At 42.9% G+C, this 25,183-nt stretch overlaps 3 protein-coding genes across 7 annotated transcripts; 2 read left to right on the plus strand and 1 right to left on the minus strand.

Moving 5' to 3' along the window:
• The first annotated feature begins 6,208 nt into the window (after positions 1–6,208).
• On the plus strand, positions 6,209–11,923 carry LOC110530701 (uncharacterized). Of its 4 annotated transcripts, none has more exons than XM_036986361.2 (6): positions 6,209–6,493; positions 8,704–8,776; positions 9,795–9,920; positions 10,047–10,181; positions 10,359–10,456; positions 11,080–11,923. In XM_036986361.2, exons 1-6 carry the CDS (start codon positions 6,461–6,463, stop codon positions 11,449–11,451), a joined length of 837 nt encoding a protein of 278 aa, XP_036842256.1. In that variant the 5' UTR covers positions 6,209–6,460; the 3' UTR covers positions 11,452–11,923. The 4 variants fall into 4 exon arrangements, with proteins under 4 accessions (XP_036842256.1, XP_036842254.1, XP_036842255.1 ...); XM_036986359.2 differs by having other exon boundaries at positions 6,283–6,493; positions 10,359–10,522; XM_036986360.2 differs by having other exon boundaries at positions 6,286–6,493; positions 8,704–8,782.
• Positions 11,924–12,016: 93 nt separating this feature from the next.
• Positions 12,017–21,536, minus strand: sf3a2 (splicing factor 3a, subunit 2). 2 transcript variants are annotated; one of them, XM_021613946.3, is made up of 8 exons: positions 21,293–21,536; positions 20,397–20,677; positions 14,366–14,412; positions 14,160–14,269; positions 13,791–13,840; positions 13,067–13,207; positions 12,894–12,962; positions 12,017–12,775 (listed from the first exon to the last, which is right to left on the minus strand). In XM_021613946.3, the coding sequence occupies exons 2-8, from the start codon at positions 20,592–20,594 to the stop codon at positions 12,464–12,466; spliced, it is 927 nt and encodes a 308-aa protein (XP_021469621.1). In that variant the 5' UTR covers positions 20,595–20,677; positions 21,293–21,536; the 3' UTR covers positions 12,017–12,463. The 2 variants fall into 2 exon arrangements, with proteins under 2 accessions (XP_021469621.1, XP_090038862.1); XM_090182736.1 differs by lacking the exon at positions 21,293–21,536 and adding an exon at positions 21,199–21,292.
• Positions 21,441–24,444, plus strand: plekhj1 (pleckstrin homology domain containing J1). Its single transcript, XM_021613948.3, has 6 exons — positions 21,441–22,084; positions 22,277–22,344; positions 22,443–22,509; positions 22,725–22,815; positions 22,952–23,015; positions 23,116–24,444. Exons 1-6 carry the CDS (start codon positions 21,991–21,993, stop codon positions 23,197–23,199), a joined length of 468 nt encoding a protein of 155 aa, XP_021469623.3. The 5' UTR covers positions 21,441–21,990; the 3' UTR covers positions 23,200–24,444.
• Positions 24,445–25,183: the final 739 nt, after the last annotated feature.

Here is a 25,183-nt window from a genome sequence, read left to right on the forward strand (position 1 = left end):
TGGGACACAATGCAGATAGCCCAGTTAGCCAATGTGCGGGAGCACTGGTTGGTCGGGCCAATTGAGGTAGTATGTACATGGATGTATGGTTAAAGTGACTATGCATATAAGATAAACAGAGAGTAGCAGCAACGTAAAAGAGGGGTTGGGAGGGGCACACAATGCAATAGTCCAGGTAACCATTCAGAAGTCTTATGGCTTGGGGGTAAAAACTGTTGAGAAGCCTTTTTGTCCTAGACTTGAACAGGGAGTGAACAGGGAGTACAGGAGGGGACTGAGCACGCACCTCTGGGGAGCTCCAGTGTTGAGGATCAGTGTGGCAGATGTGTTGCTACCTACCCTCACCATCTGGGGGCGACCCGTCAGATAGTCCAGGATCCAGTTGCAGAGGGAGGCATTTTTAGTCCGAGGTTCCTTAGCTTAGTGATGAGCTTTGAGGGCACTATGGTATTGAATGCTGAGCTGTAGTCAATGAATAGCATTCTCACATAGGTGTTCCTTTTGTCCAGTTGGGAAAGGGCCGTGTGGAGTGCAATAGAGATTGCATCATCTGTGGATCTGTTTGGGCGGTATGCAAATTGGAGTGGGTCTAGGATTTCTGGGATAATGGTGTTGATGTGAGCCATTACCAGCCTTTCAAAGCACTTCATGGCTACAGACGTGAGTGCTACGGGTCTGAAGTCATTTAGGCAGGTTGCCTTTGTGTTCTTGGGCACAGGGACTATGGTGGTCTAAATGAAGCATGTTGGTATTACAGACTCAATCAGGGATATGTTGAAAATGTCAGTGAAGACACCTGCCAGTTGGCCAGCACATGCCCGGAGCACAAGTCCTGGTAATCCGTCTGGCCTCGCAGCCTGGTGTATGTTGACCTGTTTAAACGTCTTACTCAAGTCGGCTACGTAGAGCGTGACCACACAGTCATCAGGAACAGCTGATGCTCTCATGCATGCCTCAGTGTTGCTTGCCTCGAAGCGAGCATAGATGTGATTCAACTCGCCTGGTAGGCTTGTGTCACTGGGCAGCTCGCTGCTGTGCTTCCCTTTGTAGTCTGTAATATTTTGCAAGCCCTGCCACATCCGATGAGCGTCAGAGTATGATTCAATCGAAGCCCTGTATTGACTCTTTGCCTGTTTGATGGTTCGTCGCAGGAACCATAACGCAATTTCTTGTAAGCTTCCGGATTAGTGTCCCGCACCCTGAAAGCAGCAGCTCTACCCTTTAGATCAGTGTGAATGTTGCTATAATCCATGGCTTCTGGTTGTGGTATGTACGTTCAGTCACTGTGGGGACGACGTCAGCCAGTGACTGATGTGGTGTATTCCTTTACTGTGGATATAGATACTTTTGTACCTGTTTCCTCCAGCATCTTCACAAGGTCCTTTTGCTGTTGTACTGGGATTGATTTGCACTTTTCGCACCAAAGTATGTTCATCTCTAGGAGACAGAACACGTCTCCTTCCTGAGGGGTATGACGGCTGCGTGGTCCCATGGTGTTTATACTTGTGTACTATTGTTTGTACAGGTGAACATGGTAACTTCAGGCATTTGGAAATTGCTCCCATGGATGAACCAGACTTGTGGAGGTCTACAATATTTTTTCTGAGGTCTTGGCTGATTTCATTTGATTTTCCCATGATGTCAAGCAAATAGGCACTGAGTTTGAAGGTAGGCCTTGAAATACATCCACAGGTACACCTCCAATTGACTCAAATTATGTCAATTAGCCTATCAGAAGCTTCTAAAGCCATGCCATCGTTTTCTGGAATTTTCTAAGCAGTTTAAATGCACAGTCAACTTAGTGTATGTAAACTTCTGACCCACTGGATTTGTGATACAGTGAAATATAAGTTAAATAATCTGTCTGTAAACAATTGTTGGAAAGATTACTCATGTCATGCACAAAGTAGATGTCCTAACCGACTTGCCAAAAGTATAGTTTGTTAACAAGACATTTGTGGAGTGGTTGAAAAACGAGTTTTAATGACTCCAACCTAAGTGTATGTAAACTTCCCGACTTCAACTGTAAGTCCTCCTCGGGTCTGAAATCCTTGCCTGTTATTGAGACTAAGACTGCATGAGAATAAAATACCAAAATAAACATTTTATTCATACTTCTTTTTTTGGGAGAAGGCTTCATTTTTCTCGCTCTTTTCTGTTTTATTCCCTCTTGAAAATCACAGGTACAAACTTTATACAGCACTGGTAAAAATTGTAAATGGAGCACATCTGGCCCTGTGGTTAATGCACTGCCGCACTGTAAATTGTTGTAGCAGCCATTATCATTACAATCTGGGGCCACGTTCATCATCGGCAGACTGTCGCTGACTATTCAACAATAGAGTTAACATTCACGCTTACTTACTCTGTGAGGTCATCATACCCTCTAACTGGCAGCCAGGAAATAAGAGTTAATATGATTTTACGCTTCATAATGTCCCGTTGTGAGGCAGGGCATAGAGAGTATATCACACGGTGGTGTACAGACACACAGTCTCTCTGCCCTCTGAATTATTTCCTCATTACATAAGGACAAAAGGGGCAGATTCAAAAGCGCCACAGCCAGCCATAGGCCTCCCTTGTGAGATAATGTGGGGCATAGGGAGTCCGGAGGCTTTGTTAGCCCACTTTACCCCGCACTGTATGTGGGGCTTCCGTAAGACCTTGAAACAGTCCCCAAAACTTTGGGACAAACTTGGCCGAGCCTGACTTATCCCTATTGTACCAACAGCAATGACAAGATGACGAGAGAAAGTCACGCTGATTCCTCTGGTTATTTTAATCAAATGAGGCGTGAGATCATTCTGTTTGGAAATGGGGCGGAAAAGGCACAGTCTTGACGATCAAACAGATAACGCCTTCCACTCTCCAATTCTTACGAGGTCATGTCCTGATCACTAATCAACGATGACAAACCAACTCAGCAAAAAATGTTCACTTGGTTAATTAAGTCAGTTAAGACTTAATACTTCCCATTTATGAGCAACAATAACTTACAATGCAAACATCCAGAAATGTGACTGACAGGTCCTGCAGCATATACAGTAGATAATGTATACTATACATACAGTGCATTCGGAAAGTATTCAGACCCCTTGACTTTTCCCACATTTTGTTACGTTACAGCCTTATTCTAAAATGAATAAAACAATCATAATTCCTCATCAATCTACACAAAATACCCCATAATGACTAAGCAAAAACAGATTTTAAAAATGTTGTGCACATTTATAAAAAATGCAAAACTGAAATATCACATTTACATAAGTATTCAGACCCTTTACTCAGTACTTTCTTGAAGCACCTTTGGCAGCGATTACAGTCTTGGGTCTTCTTGGGTATGACGCTACAAGCTTGACACACCTGTATTTGGACAGTTTCTCCCATTCTTCTCTGCAGATCCTCTCAAACTGTCAGGTTGGATGGGGAGCGTTGCTGCACAGCTATTTTCAGGTCTCTCCAGAGATGTTCGATCGGGTTCAAGTCCGGGCTCTGGCTGGGCCACTCAAGGACATTCAGAGAGTTGTCCTGAAGTCACTCCTGTGTTGTATTGGCTGTGTGCTTAGGGTCATTGTCCTGTTGGAAGGTGAACCTTCGCCCCAGTCTGAGGTCCTGAGTGCTCTGGAGCAGGTTTTCATCAAGGATCTCTCTGTACTTTCTGTGTTCATCATTCCCTTGATCCTGACTAGTCTCCCAGTCCCTGCCGCCCTGTGTATGTAACCTTCTGAACCAGTAGAATTGTGATACAATGAATTATAAGTGAAATAATCTATAAACAACTGTTGGAAAAATTATTTGTGTCATGCACAAAGTAGATGTCCTAACCGACTTGCCAAAACTATAGTTTGTTAACAAGAAATCTGTGGAGTGGTTGAAAAACGAGTTTTAACCAGTTTTGTATGTAAAGTTGAAGTCGGAAGTTTACATGCACTTAGGTTGGAGTCATTAAAACTTGTTTTTCTGTATTCTGAAAGCTCTTTTCTCTATTTAGTTTTTCTGTATTTTCAAGGCCAATCTCAGATCCTCTTTGCTTGACATCATGGGGAAATCAAAAGAAACGTCAGAATATAAATTGGAGACCTCCACAAGACTGGTTCGTCATTGTGAGCAATTTCCAAATGCATGAAAGTACCACGTTCATCTGTACAAACAAAAGTATGCAAGTATAAACACCATGGGACCACACAGCCATCACACTGCTCAGGAAGGAGACACGTTCTGTCTCCTAGAGATGAACGTACTTTGGTGCGAAAAGTGCAAATCCCAGAACAACAGCAAAGGACCTTGTGAAGATGCTGGAGGAAACAGGTATAAAAGTATTTATATCCACAGTAAAACGAGACCTATATCGACATAACCTGAAAGGCAGCTCAGCAAGGAAGAAGCCACTGCTCCAAAACCGCCATAAAAAAGCCAGACTACGGTTTGCAACTGCACATCGGGACACAGATCGTACTTTTTGGAGAAATGTCCTCCGGTCTGATGAAACAAAAATAGAACTGTTTGACCATAATGACCATCGTTATGTTTGGAGGAGAATGTGGGAGGCTTGGAAGCCGAAGAACACCATCCCAACCATGAAGCACTGAGGTGGCAGCATCATGTTGTGGGAGTGCTTTAATGCAGGAGGGACTGGTGCACTTCACAAAATAGATGGCATCATGAAGAGGAAAATTATGCGGATATATTGAAGCAACATCTCAAGACATCAGTCAGGAAGTTAAAGCTTGGTCGCAAATGGGTCTTCCAAATGGACAATGACCCCAAGCATACTTCCAAAGTTGTGGAAAAATAGCTTAAGCACAACAAATCCATCACAAAGCCCTGACCTGCATCCGATTGAAAATTTGTGGGCAGAACGTAAAAAGTTTATGCGAGCAATGAGGCCTACAAACCTGACTCCATTACACCAACTCTGTCTGGAGGAATCGGCTAAAATTCACCCAACTCATTGTGGGAAGCTTGTGGAAGGAACGTTTGACCCAAGTTTAAACAATTTAAAGGCAATGCCACCAAATACTAATTGAGTGTATGTAAACTTCTGACCCACTGAGAATGTGATGAAAGAAATACAAACTGAAATAAATCAGTCTCTACTATTATTCTGACATTTCACATTCTTAAAATAAAGTGGTGATCCTAACTGACCTAAGACAGGGAATTTTTACTTGGATTAAATGTCAGGAATTGTGAAAAACTGAGTTGAAATGTATTTGGTGTATGTAAACTTCTGACTTCAACTGTATGTGGTAGATAATGTATTTATACATATATGGTAGGTAATGTATGCTATACATATACGGATAGCGCCTGGTGTAGAATCGCAGGGTCATTTAACCAGTCTTACTGTAAAATGTCCTTCCCAGGGGGCAAATAGCCAGCTCTGACAGTGACTCCCATTGCACTGCACTACTCTGCAGACTCTGATCAATAGTCAACAGTAGTAGTGCACTGTATGAGGAATAGGATTTGAATGGTCGATGTAAAAGTAGTACCCTTTCTGGGGAATATGATGTCATTTGTGCCACAGATCCTGTGCCCATGGGCGAGGTCGATAGCGGGTGACCACTGACGGGCACCGTCCGGATCGCGTGCAGTACCAGGAAGGCTAACCCTGGCACTAACAATGACATGATGACTCATCTTTCCTCCCCACTAGCTAATCCAGCTTCCCAGCTATTTGCTCCCTGCACACCCAGCCCCTCCAACACTCTGTCTCCAACCCTAACCCATTCTTCTGCAATTTCCCATTTCTCTTGAGTTAGTACACTATCTGCTATCACAAAGGACACACAATAGTATATCTAATCATATTGAAATGTCTGTTGAAAGAACCCTATTCTCTCTCTTAGGTAACACTGATTAATGAGACGCACAGAATACTTCAACCACATGTCCCAGCCCCAGCCATGACCTGGTTTGGCCTTTACCTCTTGCCTTGTACCGCACCCTGGTGGTCAATTCTGTAAAGTACATCCTCATTCGGTACAGAAACAATGAACAGAACAGTTGTCGCCCATAAAGCACAATGGAAAAAATAACACATGTCTGCGTTTCATATTGACCCACAATATCAATGTCAAATTCTAAGCAGCCATGGGTAATTTCATTGACAAATAATTGAATAAATGACAATAATTGAACATGGGTTCATGCTGGTCTAGAACAAGCCTGCATACAAAGCAGCCCTGCAGCATCAGAAGTGGCCATTCCTGATTTAGCATAACCCTTGCTCTCCCCCCATCCCTCATTCTCCCTCCCCATACCTCTATCTCTGGATCTGTCAGCTGGCATGTAGTCCACCCAGCATCGTTCAACCCCTCTGGCTGACACTCAATGCTTTTTGTTTTTTCATTCTCAATGCTGCAGCTGTGCTTGGCTGTCACCCTCCACACAGAGGGTGTCTCTGCCACCACCCCGGCCCTGCTCCAGGACAACTGCTCATTGACAAAGGTCCTTGATGTTTTCTGAGGCACCCCTCATGTCGAACCAGGTAAGACGCACTCCGTCTGAGGTCAAGGGTTAGGGGTCAGGCCATACGGTTGGGGAGACAAGCTGCTATCCCAGCTGGAACATCATAGCATCCTCTGCAACTATCCATGCCTGTTTGTGTGTCTGTTTCTCTATAGTGTCGACTCATCACTATTTTTAGGACTGTTATAAGATCAGTTCAAGGTTCAATCAGAAATGTAATATCCTCAACTATGGCTTCAGTGGATTAGAATGTAATAATTTAGGTTAGTAGACTGGGCCTGAAGTTACTCAAGTGCCGGAGAGGTTGCCTTGACGCCTAACGCCTTTGTTGTTTGTTGTTGTTGTTGCTTTACTACGGTCTGTTACATATGTGTTGGTTATAATTACACAGTATATTCTACTGTAATGACTGATTATACACTGAGTATACTTAAGCAATAAGGCAAGAGGGGGTGTGGTATATGGCCAACATACCATGGCTAAGGGCTGTTCTTAGGCACGACGCATTGCGGAGTGTCTGGACACAGCCCTTAGCTGTTCCTTATTACTATTATAAACTGGTTACCAATGTAATTAGGGCAGTAAAAAGACATGTTTGTCATACCCGTGGTATACGGTCTGATATACCTCGGCTATCAGCCAATTAGCATTCAGGGCTCGAACCACCCAGTTTATTAAAAACATTAAGACCTGTTAGTTCCATGACACAGACTGACCAGGTGAATCCAGGTGAAAGCTATGATCCCTTATTGATGTCACTTGTTAAATCCACTTCAATCAGTGTAGATGAAGGGGAGGAGACGGGTTAAAGAAGGATTTTTTAGCCTAGAAACAATTGAGATATGGATTGTGTATATGTGGGATTCAAAGGGTGAATGGGCAAGACAAAATATTTAACTGCCATTGAATAGGGTATGCAGGTAGGTGCCGGGTGCACCGATTTGTGTCAAGAACTGCAACGCTGCTGGGTTTTTCACACTCAACAGTTTCCTGTGTGTATCAAGAACGGTCCACCACCCAAAGGAAATCGAGCCATCTTGACACAACTGTGGGAAGCATTGGAATCAACATGGGCCAGCATCCATGTGGAACGCTTTTGACACCTTGTAGAGTTCATGCCCTGATGAATTTAAGCTGTTCTGAGGGGAAAAGGGGGGGGGGGGGGATTTGCAACTCAATATTAGGAAGGTGTTCTTAATGTTTGGTATACTCAATGTACAGTGCCTTGCGAAAGTATTCGGCCCCCTTGAAGTTTGCGACCTTTTGCCACATTTCAGGCTTCAAACATAAAGATATAAAACTGTATTTTTTTGTGAAGAATCAACAACAAGTGGGACGCAATCATGAAGTGGAACGACATTTATTGGATATTTCAAACTTTTTTAACAAATCAAAAACTGAAAAATTGGGCGTGCAAAATTATTCAGCCCCTTTACTTTCAGTGCAGCAAACTCTCTCCAGAAGTTCAGTGAGGATCTCTGAATGATCCAATGTTGACCTAAATGACTAATGATGATAAATACAATCCACCTGTGTGTAATCAAGTCTCCGTATAAATGCACCTGCACTGTGATAGTCTCAGAGGTCCGTTAAAAGCGCAGAGAGCATCATGAAGAACAAGGAACACACCAGGCAGGTCCGAGATACTGTTGTGAAGAAGTTTAAAGCCGGATTTTGATACAAAAAGATTTCCCAAGCTTTAAACATCCCAAGGAGCACTGTGCAAGCGATAATATTGGCGCTACAAAGTATTAACTTAAGGGGGCTGAATAATTTTGCACGCCCAATTTTTCAGTTTTTGATTTGTTAAAAAAGTTTGAAATATCCAATAAATGTCTTTCCACTTCATGATTGTGTCCCACTTGTTGTTGATTCTTCACAAAAAAATACAGTTTTATATCTTTATGTTTGAAGCCTGAAATGTGGCAAAAGGTTGCAAAGTTCAAGGGGGCCGAATACTTTCGCAAGGCACTGTATAATTATCCAGTCATCATTCATTTCATTTACACATCTAAATCGACAGCAAGCAAAAAACTCCCATCTAAAAATAGCAACTAAGCCATAGGTATGCTCTGACCAAATGCATTGACAATATAAAGTCTGTGTCTTGTTTCTACCCCCTATATACTGTATGTGTCTCAGGAAAAATAATTGTAACATAATTAACTGTGACAATCCTATAAATCTCTTCTCGCCTCATCCTCTCCCTCCTTTCTCCCCCTCTCTCAGGGCAGGGGTGGAGAAGAGTTTGAGGAGTTAGCCAGACCAGAACCTCCACCACAGAAGCCTGTCCACAGACCAGGTAAAGGTGTACACACACACACACACACACACACACACACGTACACACACACACACACACACACACACACACACACACACACACACACACACACACACACACACACACACACACACACACACACACACACACACACACACACACACACACACGTACACACACACACACACACACACACACACACACACACACACACACACACACACACACACACACACACACACACACACACACACACTCAACTGAAGCTCACTGACCACAACAAAGAGCGTGAGTCAGACACTGTTTCAGTCTCTGTGGCAGACAATCAATCACAGATTGAAGTAAATATAGACCTTATTCCAAGTACCACTGGACCAGGAAACACAACCAAGCCTGGTCTCCTTTACCAGCTGAGTGACCTAAACCCCCCCATTCACGTAAATGGTTCGTTGCTACAGACAGTGAGTCACGTGGCTTGCTATATAAAGCAGGCAGACGAGCATCAAGGCATTCAGTTACTGTTCTACTGAACGTTAGAATATGCTGGTTCTAAATGAGTGTATCTAATAAACTGAGTGTATATACCGTTTTCTTATCTTTTAAGGTTATCGTTGGGGTCAAGAAGTCTTTACACCAAGTATACTAAAACCGTTAGGGTCCCTATTCCAGAACCCTGCGGTCTAATAACATGTGAGTGGTGCAGGCTGGTGGTAGCAACATTCCTCTACATAGTTACCACGTCATTGTAATATGATCTCTGGTCCTAAGAGCACCACGGAGTGAATTCACCTCACACAGCCTTACTGGGGAGCTTTAACTAGCAAAGCCCCTATCCTCTAGTTACAACCGAGTATGTATTTTCTCTCTCCCTCATCTCATTTCTCTCACACTCTACTCACCCGTTCTGCACCAGTAGCCGTTAGAGTATACACCACCAACACCATGTCCTTGCCTGCTCCCAATGGATGTACTATATTATGGTGGTGGTCAACCTAGTGAGTATCCCCCTGGCTAACTCTGATCTGTTTCTCTGCAGAAATGTACACTCAGGAGAGAAGGCGGACCCTCCAGGAGAGGACAATGCCTTCTCAACAGGAACCTCCAGTTAGGCAGCAAGTCCCCAAGATGATGCCCAGAGAACCCAGTCTCCCTGCCAGAAGCAGTGAGCCCACCTCTCTTTCTCTCTCTCCAAACTCTCTCTCTTTATCTCTCAAAAACATGTCAAAGACACCTGATTTATGCTATTATAACCCCCGTCTTTGTTTCTCTTCTTCTCTGTGTATCTCAGTGTCTCTGCGAAAAGCTATGTCTCTCCAGAACTTGAGCCAGATAGAGACACCCTGGGAAGGGGTCACCCTCAACCGCTGTCTGTTCATAGCCATCACCATCCTGCTGGTCAGCACTGTCTTTCAGAAACTACACGGCAAGTAGACAAGTGTAACCCACACCCCACTACATACAGTATACTGTATACAGTAAATCATCTCTTTTCCTTAGGAGAACTGGCACACCTCTGAGGTGCTGGGAATTAAAAAAGTACTTTGTCATTAATGATTAAAGTGATTTCCATGACGGATGTGATTGTCCTGTCATCCTATAGAAACCATAAAAGGTGGACGGGGTGTGGAGGAAGAGGAGTATGACATTGCACTGACTGTGAGGCGCTCCGCGCTGAGACACAAAGTCCAACCACAGGAGGTAGTGGTACAGACATACAAAATACTCTCCCGTCTCTCTGGGCTCAGAAACCTCATTCCCGACATGGTATGGATTAAAGGAGATTTGATGCCAAGCAGCACTCATAAAAGCCTGCAGTGTGTGCTGGTTTTCATCTGCACTTTGCAGATCAGCTACTACCGTCACTGACAGTTAGCTGGACAATCCATTAAAATATAGATAAATATATAGATTGTAGCTGCATGTGTGTGTATGGAATCTCACACTTCCATTCAACAGGCTTAAGTTGAATCGTGCTTGAAATACACATTCACGTCATACAACATTCACTGAAAACGTGTATGGGACCACAACAATTCCATCCATTTCTACCTCAGAATGCATAGCTGGCAGAAAGGGACACCAGATAGTGCCCTACGCATGTCTCTGATTTGATTGACCGCTTTACCTGGACAATTTTCCCAAATCAGATTCTTAAGTTTGATAACGAGCGAGATATTAACACAAACACCACAGCATTTTCAAATAGTATGTTGTTTGAGTATAAAGTACATACTCATGCAGTGTTTAAGTTAGCCTGTAGTACCTTTTTCCAAAGATGTTCTGCACTTGTGTTTGCTTTTGACCATTTCCTGTTTCTGCAGCCTGAGACGTCTCTGTATGAGGTGCTCTTCTGGTGGTTACCTGACATTGATGACGATAATGAAGAAGAAGCTGATGAAGGGGAAACCAAACAAGGTCGAGTGAAGAAAAGGGTTCGAGAGAGGTCGCTGAAGGGCCTGAGAGGCAATGGAACACCAGAGAGAAAACTTGTAAAAGGCAGAGAGGGGAAGACAAAAGACAAGAGGGCCAAGAGAGAGAGGGATGAAGAAACTAAGGGAAAGAAAAAGGGAAAACAGGCCAAGCTGAGAGATGTGGAAAACATGGATGAGGAAGAGGAAATAAATGAAGGGGAAGATGAGGTAAAACCCAAGAAGCTACAAAAGGTTATGAAGTCAAAAGCCAGCAAATCTTAAGGCAAACACCACGCTGATGAAACATTTAGTAAAGGAGTACAACGATAGATCTAGTTCTCCATTTGTAATTGTATAATGAGGCCACATCACTTACAACTAATACATGCTGTTGGCTCATTGGCAGCCATTACAAGTGCCAGTCAGAAGAGCAAACCAGTTCTTAGTCTGCCATGTACTTCTTGCTTAGAATATTGAATGATTTGTGGTTTGTATTGTAAAGATGAGACTTAATTGATGAATTGTAAGGGTGCTATTGTAAAATAACTGCTCAACTGGGGCCTCTTTATAGCAATGCTGGATGTTTCAGACTGCCTGGGCAATTGATGTAGTTTTTTTGATAACACTGTAAATACTGTACTTGGAGAAAAAAAAAAAAAAACTTTTGTAACATCTAATTTCTGCTACCTTAACTCCATCACAAAGCATTGGACACATCAATAAAGCTTTCCCTGTGTACTCTTTGAGAAACAAAGAAGTATTGTATTATTCCACAAGCATATATTGTCTTTGTAGCTAAACACATTTTCTTTCCAGCCAAGCACAGAGTACTATCACAAGACACAACTCACTTTTCCACATTCTTTATTATAAAAAAAAGTATATTTAAAGATGAATTGTGGATTGTCAAAGATGTTGTTTAATTCAGAGGGCTCAAAATCTACAATACAGAGGAATCTATTCATACTGGTGCTATTACAGAGCTCACAAAACAATGACCACCTTACAATATCCACACTAGCAGAACACTTAGAATGCATGGCCATGACATGTACACTGCTTAATTCGGAGTAGTACCCCGAGTGTAGATGCTGCCAGAGACAATATTTCAGTATGACAAAATTCCCTTGGCAACTGTGTACAAAACCTAATGAATATGGTCCGTCGGTAAAAAAGCATGTGGATTAACAACGTGTCATCCAGTTTAGAAAGTGTACATTGAAACAGTACACTTGACACAGTCCAATGAAGGGGCACTGTAGTGTAATAGCAACCAAACGATAGGCAAACACAATCAGTTGTTTTGATGGGGCATTCCTCCATGACTGTCAGAAGGGAGCGGGGGTCTCATCAGGGGTGGCATGCCCATCCCGGGGCCACCGTGTTGCATCTGATGATGGTGGTGCATCTGAGGAGGGCCAGGGGCACCAGGTGGCAAAGGGGGCATATGCATCCCCCCTGGGGGTGGAGGGGGCATGGCCTCATTGGGGGGCCGAGGACCTATCCCACTCATCAGCGGAGGGGGGCGCTTTACACCCATCGGGGGTACGGGTCCGCTGGGTGGAGCGAGGGATTTCTCCATCTTGAAGTGGAATTGGAGGAAAAACTGGAAAGATATTGGGGGGGATTAAATGACGTGTACATTCAGTTCAGGATTCTATTAATACTCAAATATCCTTCGGAAGATACAACCATCTATGGGACTGTCAGCACCAGTACCAAACCTGCTTTGTATCTTTGTTCCAGTGGGTCCAGAAGCGACTCTCGGCTTTATCAATCTCTCTGCTTGGCACCTGCAGAAATACAGAACATACAAAACAGGTATGATTTGTCAGTACGAGGCAAAGACAAATTGGAGTGATTGGGGATTCCCTTAGGTCCAAATGAAGACACACACCTTGAAGGCGATGGTCTCATATGGTTCTGCAGCCAGTAGAAGGTACTGCCAACGACGGTCTGGGGGCTCAATGCGCTGCTCGTATGCAGACATGAAGCGATGCCTGGGCCCTATGCCCTCCGCTATCTCTGGGTAATCAATCTAATAAGGGAGGAGAAGGATAGTTACTCAAGGTAACCAGTATGTCCCAAGACTCAGAACAGTAGAAATTGCTTTCCCTCCATTGATCTGACCTTGTCGTATCTCGCTACAACAAGCATTTCGCTACACCCGCAATAACATCTGTTAAACACGTGTATGTGACCAATAACATCTGCTAAACACGTGTATGTGACCAATAACATGTGCTGAACACGTGTATGTGACCAATAACATGTGCTGAACACGTGTATGTGACCAATAACATGTGCTGAACACGTGTATGTGACCAATAACATGTGCTGAACACGTGTATGTGACCAATAACATCTGCTAAACACGTGTATGTGACCAATAACATCTGCTAAACACGTGTATGTGACCAATAACATCTGCTGAACACGTGTATGTGACCAATAACATCTGCTGAACACGTGTATGTGACCAATAACATCTGCTGAACACATGTATGTGACCAATAACATCTGCTGAACACGTATGTGACCAATAACATCTGCTGAACACGTGTATGTGACCAATAACATTTGACCCATGTTAATTATGTCCATGTCTCATTCAGACTCACCTGGAAAAGTAAAGACTGTTGCCCACTCTCTGGATCTCTCTGCTTGGTTACTGTTGACAAGGGAAGTCATATCAGTTCAGCTCCACGATTCTCCACAAAGAATGTAAGAGGGACACTGCGCCACCTTGTGGACTGCCCAACTATTTTTTTTAAACTTTTATCATTTAAGGACTATTTTTGCTCGAGGTTGCAGAAAATGGCATTTATAGCTATTCAAGAATGCAAAAATTGGGGCCACTGCACACCCACCCACACTCAGCAGCACCACCTTGTTAGAAAATCCTGGGGAGAACCCTGACAGTACATAACAGATTGTTCTGCTGTCATTGAATCGTTGATGACTTACTAACATCAAAACACATAACCTACCTTTGTACCCTGGTCGACCAATCTTCACAAATTTCTTGACCTCGACCTTCACCTTTTCGGGGGCTGGCTGGGCAGGGGCTTCTTTTGCTTCTTTGGCTGCTCTTCTCGCTCTGCATTCAACAAAACAGGGAAGTGAGCAACACCAAATATACAAAGTTCTTCAATTATATAAATGTTTTTTTAAGTGGTAATCGATATGTACTTACAAATTGGTCTGATGCTTCTTTCCCTGTGTATGGGCCAGATAGCTGCCCTGTGATGAGAAAACGGTTAAGATCATGAATTCAAATGAACCTTTTGAACTAGGGCTGACCACATTTTGTCGACTGGTCAGTTGTTTGGTCGAAAGTCTGTAGGTCGACCAAGATTTTATAGTCGAGCATTTGCAAATATATATATGCAGTACCGGTCAAAAGTTTGAACACACCTATTTAAGGGTTTTTCTTTATTTTTACTATTTTCTACATTGTAAAATAATAGTAAAGACATCACAACTATGAAAACACATACGGAATCATGTAGTGACCAACAAAAAAAAAGTGTTAAAACAAATCTCAATATATTTTATATTTGAGATTCTTCAAAGTAGCCACCCCCTTTGCCTTGATGACAGCTTTGCTCACTCTTGGCATTCTCTCAACCAGCTTCTTGAGGTAGTCACCTGGAATGCATTTCAACTACCTAATATAAAATGCTACCTAATATAATGTTTACATACCCTACATTATTCATCTCATATGCATACGTATATACTGTATTCTATATCATCTACTGCATCTTTATGTAATACATGTGTCACTAGCCACTTTAACTATGCCACTTTGTTTACATACTCATCTCATATGTATATACTGTACCCAATACCATCTACTGTATCTTGCCTATGCCGCTCTGTACCATCACTCATTCATATATCTTTATGTACATATTCTTTATCCCCTTACACTAGTTTTGGAATTGCTAGCTAGATTTTCTTGTTGGTTATTACTGCATTGTCGGAACTAGAAGCACAAGCATTTCGCTACACTCACATTAACATCTGCTAACCATGTGTATGTGACAAATAAAATTTGATTTGATTTGAACTAACAGGTGTGCCTTGTTAAAAGTTAATTTGTGGAATTTATTTCCTTCTTAATGTTTTTGAGCCAATCAGTTGTGTTGTGACAAGGTAGGGGTGGTATACAGAATATATCCCTATTTGGTAAAAGACCAAGTCAATATTATGGCAAGAACAGCTCAAATAAACAAAGAGAAACGACAGTCCACCATTACTTTAAGACATCTAGGAAAATTAAGACCTTTGAAAGTTATATCCTTCCTGTTTGGTCCTGACTGGGGGTGTCATCCGATGGGGCCACAGTGTCTCCTGACCCCTCCGGTCTCAGCCTCCAGTATTTATGCTGCAGTAGTTTATGTGTCGGGGGGCTAGGGTCAGTTTGTTATATCTGGAGTACTTCTCCTGTCCTATCCGGTGTCCTGTGTGAATTTAAGTGTGCTCTCTCTAATTCTCTCTTTCTTTCTCTCGGAGGACCTGAGCCCTAGGACCATGCCTCAGGAATACCGGGCATGATGACTCCTTGCTGTCCCCAGTCCACCTGGCCGTGCTGCTGCTCCAGTTTCAACTGTTCTGCCTGTGATTATTATTATTTGACCAGCCCCTTTTCCCCACCTTACCGTGTTTAGGAGTAATAAATGACCTGTAAACTGTATTTCTCTCTGCCTCTGTCTTTCCCCACACCAACAATCACATACTTTTTCACTCCACGGGGAGTTGAGATGTAGCAGGGTGTTGCGTTCCCTCCTCCAAGAGGCGTACGTACAGTAGGTGAACGGATGATCTCCACGTGTGGTTCCCACCATGAAGCATAGAGGAGGTGGTGTGATGGTGTGTGGCTGCTTTGCTGGTGACACTGTCTGTGATTTATTTAGAATTCAAGGCACACTTAACCAGCATGGCTACCACAGCATTCTGTAGTGATACGCCATCACATGTGGTTTGCGCTTAGTGGGACTATCATTTGTTTTTCAACAGGACAATCACCCAACACACCTCCAGGCTGTGTAAGGGATATTTAACCAAGAAGGAGAGTGATGGAGTGCTGCATCAGATGACCTGGCCTCCACAATCACCCGACCTGAACACAATTGAGATGGTTTGGGATAAGTTGGACCGCAGAGTGAAGGAAAATAAGCCATCAAGTGCTCAGCATATGTATCAACTCCTTCAAGACTATTGTAAAAGCATTCCAGGTGAAGCTGGTTGAGAGAATGCCAAGAGTGTGTAAAGCTGTCCTCAATGCAAAGAGTAGCTACATTGATGAATCTAAAATATATTTTGATTTGTTTAACACTTTTTTGGTTACTATATGATTACATGTGTTATTTCATCGTTTTGATGTCTTCACTGTTATTCTACAATGTAGAAAATAGTAAAAATAAAGAAAAACCCTTGAATGAGTAGACGTGTGCAAACTTCTGACCTGTCATCCATGACTGTCTCAGTGGACTAATCCATTGCGGAGGACACGGGGATGGCACAACAGTATTACCAGTAGTAAATGCATCGGTAATTACCATCATTTCTAGTCCACAATGTTTGTTTGGATACGTTAATTTATGTCAATGCACTCAATATATTATTACATTCTTTTAGGGTTCTCATGGTCAGAGTGGACACATTGTTTGTAGACTGCACAACCTAGGCTACACTTGTAGGAAACAAGTTTTGGCTCCTGTCAATGTTGAGTAAGGACACAAATCTGATTATGCAAAGAATTAGGCCTAGGCTACCCGGACATTTCTGGGGGGAATGGCCCTAGCCCTCACCCTCTGATCCAACAGGTCCCAGACGTGCTCAATAGGATTGAGATCTGGGATGGTCGCTGGCCATGGCAGAACATTGACATTCCTGTCTTGCAGGAAATTACACAAAGAACGAGCAGTATGGCTGGTGGCATTGCTGGAGGGTCATGTCAGGAGGAGCCTGCAGGAAATGTACTACATGAGGGAGGATAATGTCTTCCCTGTAACTCACAGCGTTGAGATTGCCTGCAATGACAACAAGCTCAGTCCGATGATGCTGTGACACACCGCCCCAGACCATGACGGACTCTCCACCTTAAAAATCGATCCTGCTCCAGAGTACAGGCCTCGGTGTAACGCTCATTCCTTCGACGATAAACGGGAATCCAACCATCATCCCTGGTGAGACAAAACCACGACTTGTCAGTGAAGAGCACTTTTTGCCAGACCTGTCTGATCCAGCGACGGTGGATTTGTGCCCATAGGCGGCGTTGTTGCCGGTGATGTTGCCGGATCTGACTTACAACAGGAACGCACAATCCCTCCATCAGTGCTGAGAGAGGCTGGACTGAGGGCTTGTAGGCCTGTTGTAACTTGGGCAGTTGTTGTTGCCATCCTGTACCTGTCCCACAGGTGTGATGTTCGGATGTACCGATCCTGTGCAGGTGTTGTTACGGTCAGCTGTCCGTCCTGTAGCGCTGTCTTAGGCGTCTCACAGTAAGGACAATGCAATGTATTGCCCTAGCCACATCTGCAGTCCTCATGCCTCCTTGCAGCATGCCTAAGGCACGTTCACGCAGATGAGCAGGGAACCCTGGGCAACTTTCTATTGGTGTTTTTCAGATCAGAGTCAGAAGAAAGGCCTCTTTAGTGTCCTACGTTTTCATAACTGTGACCTTAATTGCCTACCATCTGTAAGCTGTTAGTGTCTTAACGACAATTCCACAGGTGCATCTTCATTAATTGTTTACGGCTCATTGAACAAGCAACGGAACCAGTGTGTAAACCCTTTACAATGAAGATCTGTGATGTTATTTGGATTTTTACAGGGTCCTGAAAAGGGGACGTTAATTTTTTTGCTGAGTTTAGTTCCTCAAAGTAGCCTATTTTTAAAAAATCATTCCTGCTTTATTTCGATAACCACTCAGCTTGAAAGAGAGGGAAAAAATTTAATTCTCTTATCCGGTGGAAACATCATAAAATAGGCCTACCTGATTACTTCTTATCCCTTGCGCAAATAGCCTACAGCTATGTCTGTCCGAAACTTACTGGAGCTGGAAACTCTGAAGGCCCAGAATATTTGAGACAATGTTGCAAGTTTGCTAGAGTGAGCTTCAGGCCAGACCCAAGTTAATAGTTGACACAATGTTTCAAGTTCCTTGCAGACAGGCCATGCATAGCCAATGCAATATATAGGATATTTATAAGGATATTTTCTATCTGCAGGCTGCAATGTTTTTATTTGTAGGCCATTTTTCTTTTACATAGTTGGCAACGGCAATAGAACTTACTTTTAGAATTTTGATTAACCGCAATCATTTTGCGATACGAAGACTTAAATTAAATTAAACTGTTCCACGAAAATCATAACTGGCACGCGGATCGGTAGAAATGGTAAGATATATTGGCACTCCAAATGGAAATGGTTGCCACCTCCTGGTGTAACCTCTTAGGAGCATAACAACAGAATCTGCGAAGGCCAGCAGCAGCGGAGGAAGAGGGTCGGGAACAGTTTTTCTTCTTGTTAGGCTATCTTGATCTCTGGCTCCCTCAAATCATTTGTGTCTTAATAATTTAAATCAATGTGCTAAAAGCATCAGACAAGCTCAGTAGCCTACATATAGTTGATTTTATTAAAACACATACAGTGAGGGAAAAAAGTATTTGATCCCCTGCTGATTTTGTACGTTTGCCCACTGACAAAGAAATGATCCGTCTATAATTTTAATGGTGGGTTTATTTGAACAGTGAGAGACAGAATAACAACAACAAAATCCAGAAAAACACATGTCAGAAATGTTATAAATTGATTTGGATTTTAATGAGGGAAATAAGTATTTGACCCCCTCTCAATCAGAAAGATTTCTGGCTCCCAGGTGTCTTTTATACAGGTAACGAGCTGAGATTAGGAGCACACTCTTAAAGGGAGTACTCCTAATCTCAGCTTGTTACCTGTATAAAAGACACCTGTCCACATAAGCAATCAATCAATCAAGATTCCAAACAAATCTCCATCCAGGCTCCATGCAAGATCTCACCTCGTGGAGTTGCAATGATCATGAGAACGGTGAGGAATCAGCCCAGAACTACGCGGGAGGATATTGTCAATGATCTCAAGGCAGCTGGGACCATAGTCACCAAGAAAACAGTTGGCAACACACTGCGCCGTGAAGGACTGAAATCCTGCAGTGCCCGCAAGGTCCCCCTGCTCAAGAAAGCACATACATGCCTGTCTGATGTTTGCCAATGAACATCTGAATGATTCAGAGGACAACTGGGTGAAAGTGTTGTGGTCAGATGAAACCAAAATGGAGCTCTTTGGCATCAACTCAACTCACCATGTTTGGAGGAGGAGGAATGCTAACTATGACCAAGAACACCATCCCCACCGTCAAACATGGAGGTGGAAACATTATGCTTTGGGGTGTTTTTCTGCTAAGGGGACAGGACAACTTCACCCCATCAAAGGGACGATGGATGGGGCCTGTACCGTCAAATCTTGGGTGAGAAGCTCCTTCCCTCAGCCAGGGCATTGAAAATGGGTCGTGGATGGGTATTCCAGCATGACAATGACCCAAAACACACAGCCAAGGCAACAAAGGAGTGGCTCAAGAAGAAGCACATTAAGGTCCTGGAGTGGCCTAGCCAGTCTCCAGACCTTAATCCCATAGAAAATCTGTGGAGGGAGCTGAAGGTTTGAGTTACCAAATGTCAGCCTCGAAACCTTAATGACTTGGAGAAGATCTGCAAAGAGGAGTGGGACAAAATCCCTCCTGAGATGTGTGCAAACCTGGTGGCCAACTACAAGAAACGTCTGACCTCTGATTGCCAACAAGGGTTTTGCCACCAAGTAAGTCATGTTTTGCAGAGGGGTCATACTTATTTCCCTCATTAAAATGCAAATCAATTCATAACATTTTTGACATGCATTTATCTGGATTGTTTTGTTGTTATTCTGTCTCACTGTTCAAATAAACCTACCATTAAAATTATGGACTGATCATTTTTGTCAGTGGGCAAACGTACAAAATCAGCAGGGGATCAAGTACCTTTTGTAGGAAAACTAAATGTTTTAATGTTGACCAATCGATTGAACAGACGACTCTAGGTTAACCAAGGATTATTTTTTTTATTTTTTTGGGGGGGGGGGGGGCCTAAATGTATCATCATATAAAGAGGAGTTATGGTGTGTTAAAATTAGCACTTTCTTACCTCATTGTTGTGTAGTGTCAGACACAGCTTACACTCATAAGATCCCAAATGGTTCTTCATGAAATAGGGGTCCTTGTTGATGTCGATGGTCTCCAGGGCCAGCTGGCGGAGCCGCTCTCGCCTATCTCGGTTGCTCTCCGAGGAGGACGCCACGCCACCGCTCCCCGTCTTGCCCCCAGCTCTGTGTTGGAAATCCATCTTTGCGGGGCGATGGATTCACTCACCTTCAAACCTCCTCCTGCTGATAGGCAGCTGGTCAAATAGTCTGAAATGTCTTCAGACTGGAGAAACATACAGGAAGAATATTGTCAATGTTATGTTTGTAACAAACACTAGCAAAATAAATAAGATTGATTAGATCAATTCCACAACTAATCTGCACTGTGGCATAGAAGGTGGAAACTACTTAACTAGCTAGCCATCTCTGTGGCTGTGATTGGCAATTGCCAATCTAACCTCCACCATTGGAGAACACGTAAAATATATTCATATGATGCATTTGCAGAACAACTGAAACAACGTAACGTTACCTAGCCAATAGATTAGCGTGCGACTAACTAGCTGGCTATTTATCCAATACTAACTAGTTACATTATCCATTTGCAAACATAACTACATCATTGGCTAACTTAACGTTACTACATCAAAAGCACTGCATGTATTAACTAAATCAAATGAGTTACATCTAATCTACGTTACTGGGTTTTGGTGCGCATGTTAGCTAAAGTAGCTTTGTTGAGCTAACCGGCAAAGTAGCTCAACATAATGACGATTTTAACTTTAAACGAACAAAACGGGGCACCTTTTCATATCTGGTTGCCGTATATTCCGTAAAATAAATACATTACCCTAGCTAATACCACATTTACCAGATAATTACTAGTTGTAAAACTCACCAATTAATTTACGTTTCGATCACGCTGTTCACAAGTTAAACATTCATGCGCACGCGTGAACGTCACTTTTGTACGTTTGTATATCTTTATTGACAAACGTACAGAAAACACAATTTGACGATGTCAAATGCGGTCTTTCTTTAGCTTTACTGTACGAACTAGATTAACAAAAACATCAATATCTTAATTACTCCCCTCCCTAAAATTTGAGACATCCCTTTGGCCATAATTTATAGCCTATAATGTTCAAATGCGTATCAGTCCAACCACAAAATGTCCTCACACGGTCACCATACTACGAAAGCAAGTGTGACATATAAAGGAGTGTCCAAGTTTCTTTTTTTTCTAGGGACGTAGCTAGGCTAGTATCGGACACTTCGACCGCAGTGTTTAACCAACACATTTCATGACGCTTTGTTAGTTAGGCAGCGAGTAGTTGAAAGTAAGTGCACTTCTTCTGACAGCAGCAGCAGGAGGCGGCTTGAGGAACTAGCTGAAACGAGTTTACCCGCATGAAACTACCGCAGTGAGGCGTGTAACGATGTATATTACCAACACTGACATTTTGACAGAATAGCAAGCTAGGCTAGGTTGCCCTCAGCCATAAGGACATGGCTCTTTTTAGCTGAGAGTGTTGTTGACCAAAGATTTGTATAATTAACGGTCAACCCTGTGCTGCATTTGTGAACCGCCTCAGGATGCGTTTCAATGAGAAGGAACTAATTTCGTTGAGTCGCCAACCATCTGAGAGGGCGGCGGAACTTGGCATGCGAGGACCGAAGAAAGGAGATGGTATGACTAATCCGAGTGGGATCACTATCATTATCACTGATGTCCAACACCTAACGTTAGTCTAGATCTTAGCTACTCTAACTTGCCGGTTAGCAATTGTTACTCATTCATTGGAAGGCTACTGTAATGTCAAATTGATGGCATGATCAGGAAGACATTTGCTCATTCATTTGTTCTCATCTGTTATGCCAGTTGTGAAGAGGAGGTTGGTGAAGCTGGTGGTTAATTTCCTGTTCTACTTCCGAACTGATGAGGAGGAGGTAGGAAGAGTCACCACCACCATCTTATGTCTGTCTCTGACTGTATGGGGACTGGGCAAGTGACAGTGGGTGTGTTTTTTTTTTTCTCTCCTTGACAGCCTCAAGGTGCCTTGTTGCTAGAGCAGTGCCGGGTAGAAAGAGAGGACAGCCTTGCCTTCTCTATCAGTGAGTCCAAAACTGATCTCCTCTGCATTCATTGTTTGGTTGGCTGTGACCCACTTTTGTTTGACTTTTTTTGTAATTTAGCAGATGCTCTTATCCAGAATAAACATTGCTAGAGTGCTCAACTAGAAAAGGAAAACCAAAGTCCTTTTTAAGCTTTAGTCACTGTACAAAAACATTGTGGGAACTGCTGTCCTAAGGAACCAATCTTCTCTCAGCTTTCCTAGATGAGGCAGAGAGGAAGTACCTGTTTGAGTGTGACTCCCAGGAGCAGTGTCAGGAGTGGATTGACTCCATCATCAAGGCCAGGTAATATAGGACTGCCCCATTTCACTTGTCTATTAGTGCAGAGGGTACAGCTACAGAAGCTCTTCAGGGCCAGGGTGGGTGACTATTTTTGCATGACTCATCCTAGTTGCCACTCTGTTCCTCATCTGTCCTACAGTTATGAGTTCATGAGGAAGAACTTGATCTTCTATCGCACAGAGATCCACCGGCTGACCGGCAAGGTAAGGCAGACGGACCTGTTATCTGGATGGTCTCTTCTAACCATAGACTTAACAAAGTAACTCTACACAACCTGAATACACACTGATTACCTTCTCCTAGGACCCTCTGGAGCAGTATGGTATTGAAGATGAGACGCGCTTCCAGGTCACTAGTGGCCTACAGCTCATGCCTAAAGACATTTAAGATGTACTGTAGCCCCCGCCTACCTATGATGGACTTCTCATCACACCAACCACATCCCTTAGCATCTCAATATTATAGTGGTATTTTCTTGCTCAAGAGTCCAACCTAGGTAAATGGGGAAAGCCTCTTATATTTTAGATTGTTTGTTGTAATGATATGGCCTCCTATATCCACGTACTGTGCAACTGTTTCACGGGCTACTGCAGTGATATTCAAAGTTTTTTTTTTTACTCAATTTTATTCCCAGCAGAATTTCTGGGGACCTTTTTTTTTTTTTTTCCTACAATATTAACTTCAACCCTTCTGTCACCTGCTGTACATTTAGTCATTTCACTCATTGAGTTGGCTGGCTGTGTGATTCTCATTTTCTATATGTGTAAATATGTTTTTTTTACTATGGTTTTCTAGTGTAAGAAGTTGTATTCTTAGTACAATGTGATGACTGTAAAGCTGTCAGCCATTGAATGTGCAGAGGTTTTTGACTTCTTGAACCCCCCAGTGAATGAGACTGAAATGATGTACAGGCTGCACTTTTATCCAACCCACTTATTTTTTCACTTCATGTTCTTGTATGTCATGTGTTTAGCCAGATTGGCAATACCTTTTGAGCTTGACCAATATTCCACGACAGTTGATCTTATTGGTGTTAGTTATGATTACTAATCTTATTTGTACTTTAGACCAATGTTTTTAGTTTTCATGATACTTTTGCACATGTTTGTCTCTCTCTGTAACAAATACTTGTCATGACTAGTTTAAGAATTGCACTCATCTACCTTCTTACCTGCCTACTTTTAAAGCTATTTTACACCAGTTAATCTGTTTAACACTTTAATTCAAATTGAGGACTACTGTTATTTAAATGTGAAACTGACAATGTCGTCCTCAAACTCCTTTATCCACAATTAAAGTCTGACTTGGAATAGAGCAGCAGTGATCCTACAATGGTAACAATGCATGTTACTTTTCTCCAGACTACAATTTCCTCAACACTGCATCACTGTTCTGGGACACTATCAATGGATTTGCAGAATGTCCTTCCAATAATGACAATGCTTTGATTATGTATGTTGAATGTTTCTGTTGCGTTACTTTGGCACGTTGAGTGTGTGCCGTGTGGTTAAACCTAAAGCCTGTTTATGCTTTTACTTCAAGTAATACAATTTAAATTTCACTGTCATACTTCAATACCACCAAGTATGAGTTCTATCATTTTTTGAATAAAGTCAGCTTTTAAAGACTTCACCTTTTTTGTGAGTGAGCTTGTTTTATTCCAAGCTTAATCAATGTAGAAGTCAAAATGTAGTGTAAAAATGGTCTCCCTGTCACCAGTTGCTCTATTGCTCACACTGTGTCAAACAACTTCTGTCTAGTGCATAGAGACCGGATGCCCCTGATTTCCAACGACAGTCCCTGAGTCTGCTGGCCTGTCCCTGACAAGAGCTGTCTCAAATGTTCCTGATTATTCTTCAAATAAAAAAGCGAAGATTTAGGCTGATATTTCAATCAAATGCTATATTGCTGGTGACACCTTAATTGGGGAGGACTGGCTAGAAAGGGATAAATGGAATGCAGCACTCCACCATTCAGGCCATTGTGGTAGAGTGGCCAGAAGGCAGTAAAAGGCCACTGACAGCCCGCTTGGAGATTGCTAAAGGACTCTGACCATGAGAGACAAGATTCTCTGGTCTGCTGAAACCAAGATTGAACTCTTTGGCCTGAATGCCAAGTGTCATGCCTGGAGGAAACCTGGCACCATCCCACTGGTGCAGCACTGATGTTTTCCAGTGACTGGGAGACTAGTCAGGATCGAGGGAAAGATGTGCAAAGTACAGAGATCCTTGATGACAACCTGCTCAGGACCTCAGACTGGGGCAGAGGTTCACCTTCCAACAGGACAACCGCACAAAGCCAAGTCAAAACAGGAGTGGCTTCAGGACAAGTCTCTGAACGTCCTTGAGGTTCCCATCCAGAGCCCGGACTT

Source organism: Oncorhynchus mykiss, chromosome 8, assembly GCF_057628025.1.
Source record: "Oncorhynchus mykiss isolate SJ-2025 chromosome 8, ASM5762802v1, whole genome shotgun sequence".
Taxonomy (NCBI): domain Eukaryota; kingdom Metazoa; phylum Chordata; class Actinopteri; order Salmoniformes; family Salmonidae; genus Oncorhynchus; species Oncorhynchus mykiss.

Bases quoted from the DNA above. Each gene is read 5' to 3' on its own strand.
- LOC110530701 (XM_036986358.2), top strand. From the start codon at position 6,461: ATGTTTTCTGAGGCACCCCTCATGTCGAACCAG. The intron at 10,182-10,358 runs GCAAGTAGACAA...GTCATCCTATAG, and splicing joins TGTCTTTCAGAAACTACACG to AAACCATAAAAGGTGGACGG. The intron at 10,523-11,079 runs GTATGGATTAAA...CTGTTTCTGCAG, and splicing joins GAAACCTCATTCCCGACATG to CCTGAGACGTCTCTGTATGA.
- sf3a2 (XM_021613946.3), bottom strand. From the start codon at position 20,594: ATGGATTTCCAACACAGAGCTGGGGGCAAGACGGGGAGCGGTGGCGTG. The intron at 14,270-14,365 runs GTAAGTACATAT...TGTTGAATGCAG, and splicing joins AAGAAGCATCAGACCAATTT to AGCGAGAAGAGCAGCCAAAG. The intron at 13,208-13,790 runs GTGAGTCTGAAT...CTCCCTTATTAG, and splicing joins AACAGTCTTTACTTTTCCAG to ATTGATTACCCAGAGATAGC.
- plekhj1 (XM_021613948.3), top strand. From the start codon at position 21,991: ATGCGTTTCAATGAGAAGGAACTAATTTCGTTGAGTCGCCAACCATCT. The intron at 22,085-22,276 runs GTATGACTAATC...CTGTTATGCCAG, and splicing joins AGGACCGAAGAAAGGAGATG to TTGTGAAGAGGAGGTTGGTG. The intron at 22,345-22,442 runs GTAGGAAGAGTC...TCTCCTTGACAG, and splicing joins TCCGAACTGATGAGGAGGAG to CCTCAAGGTGCCTTGTTGCT.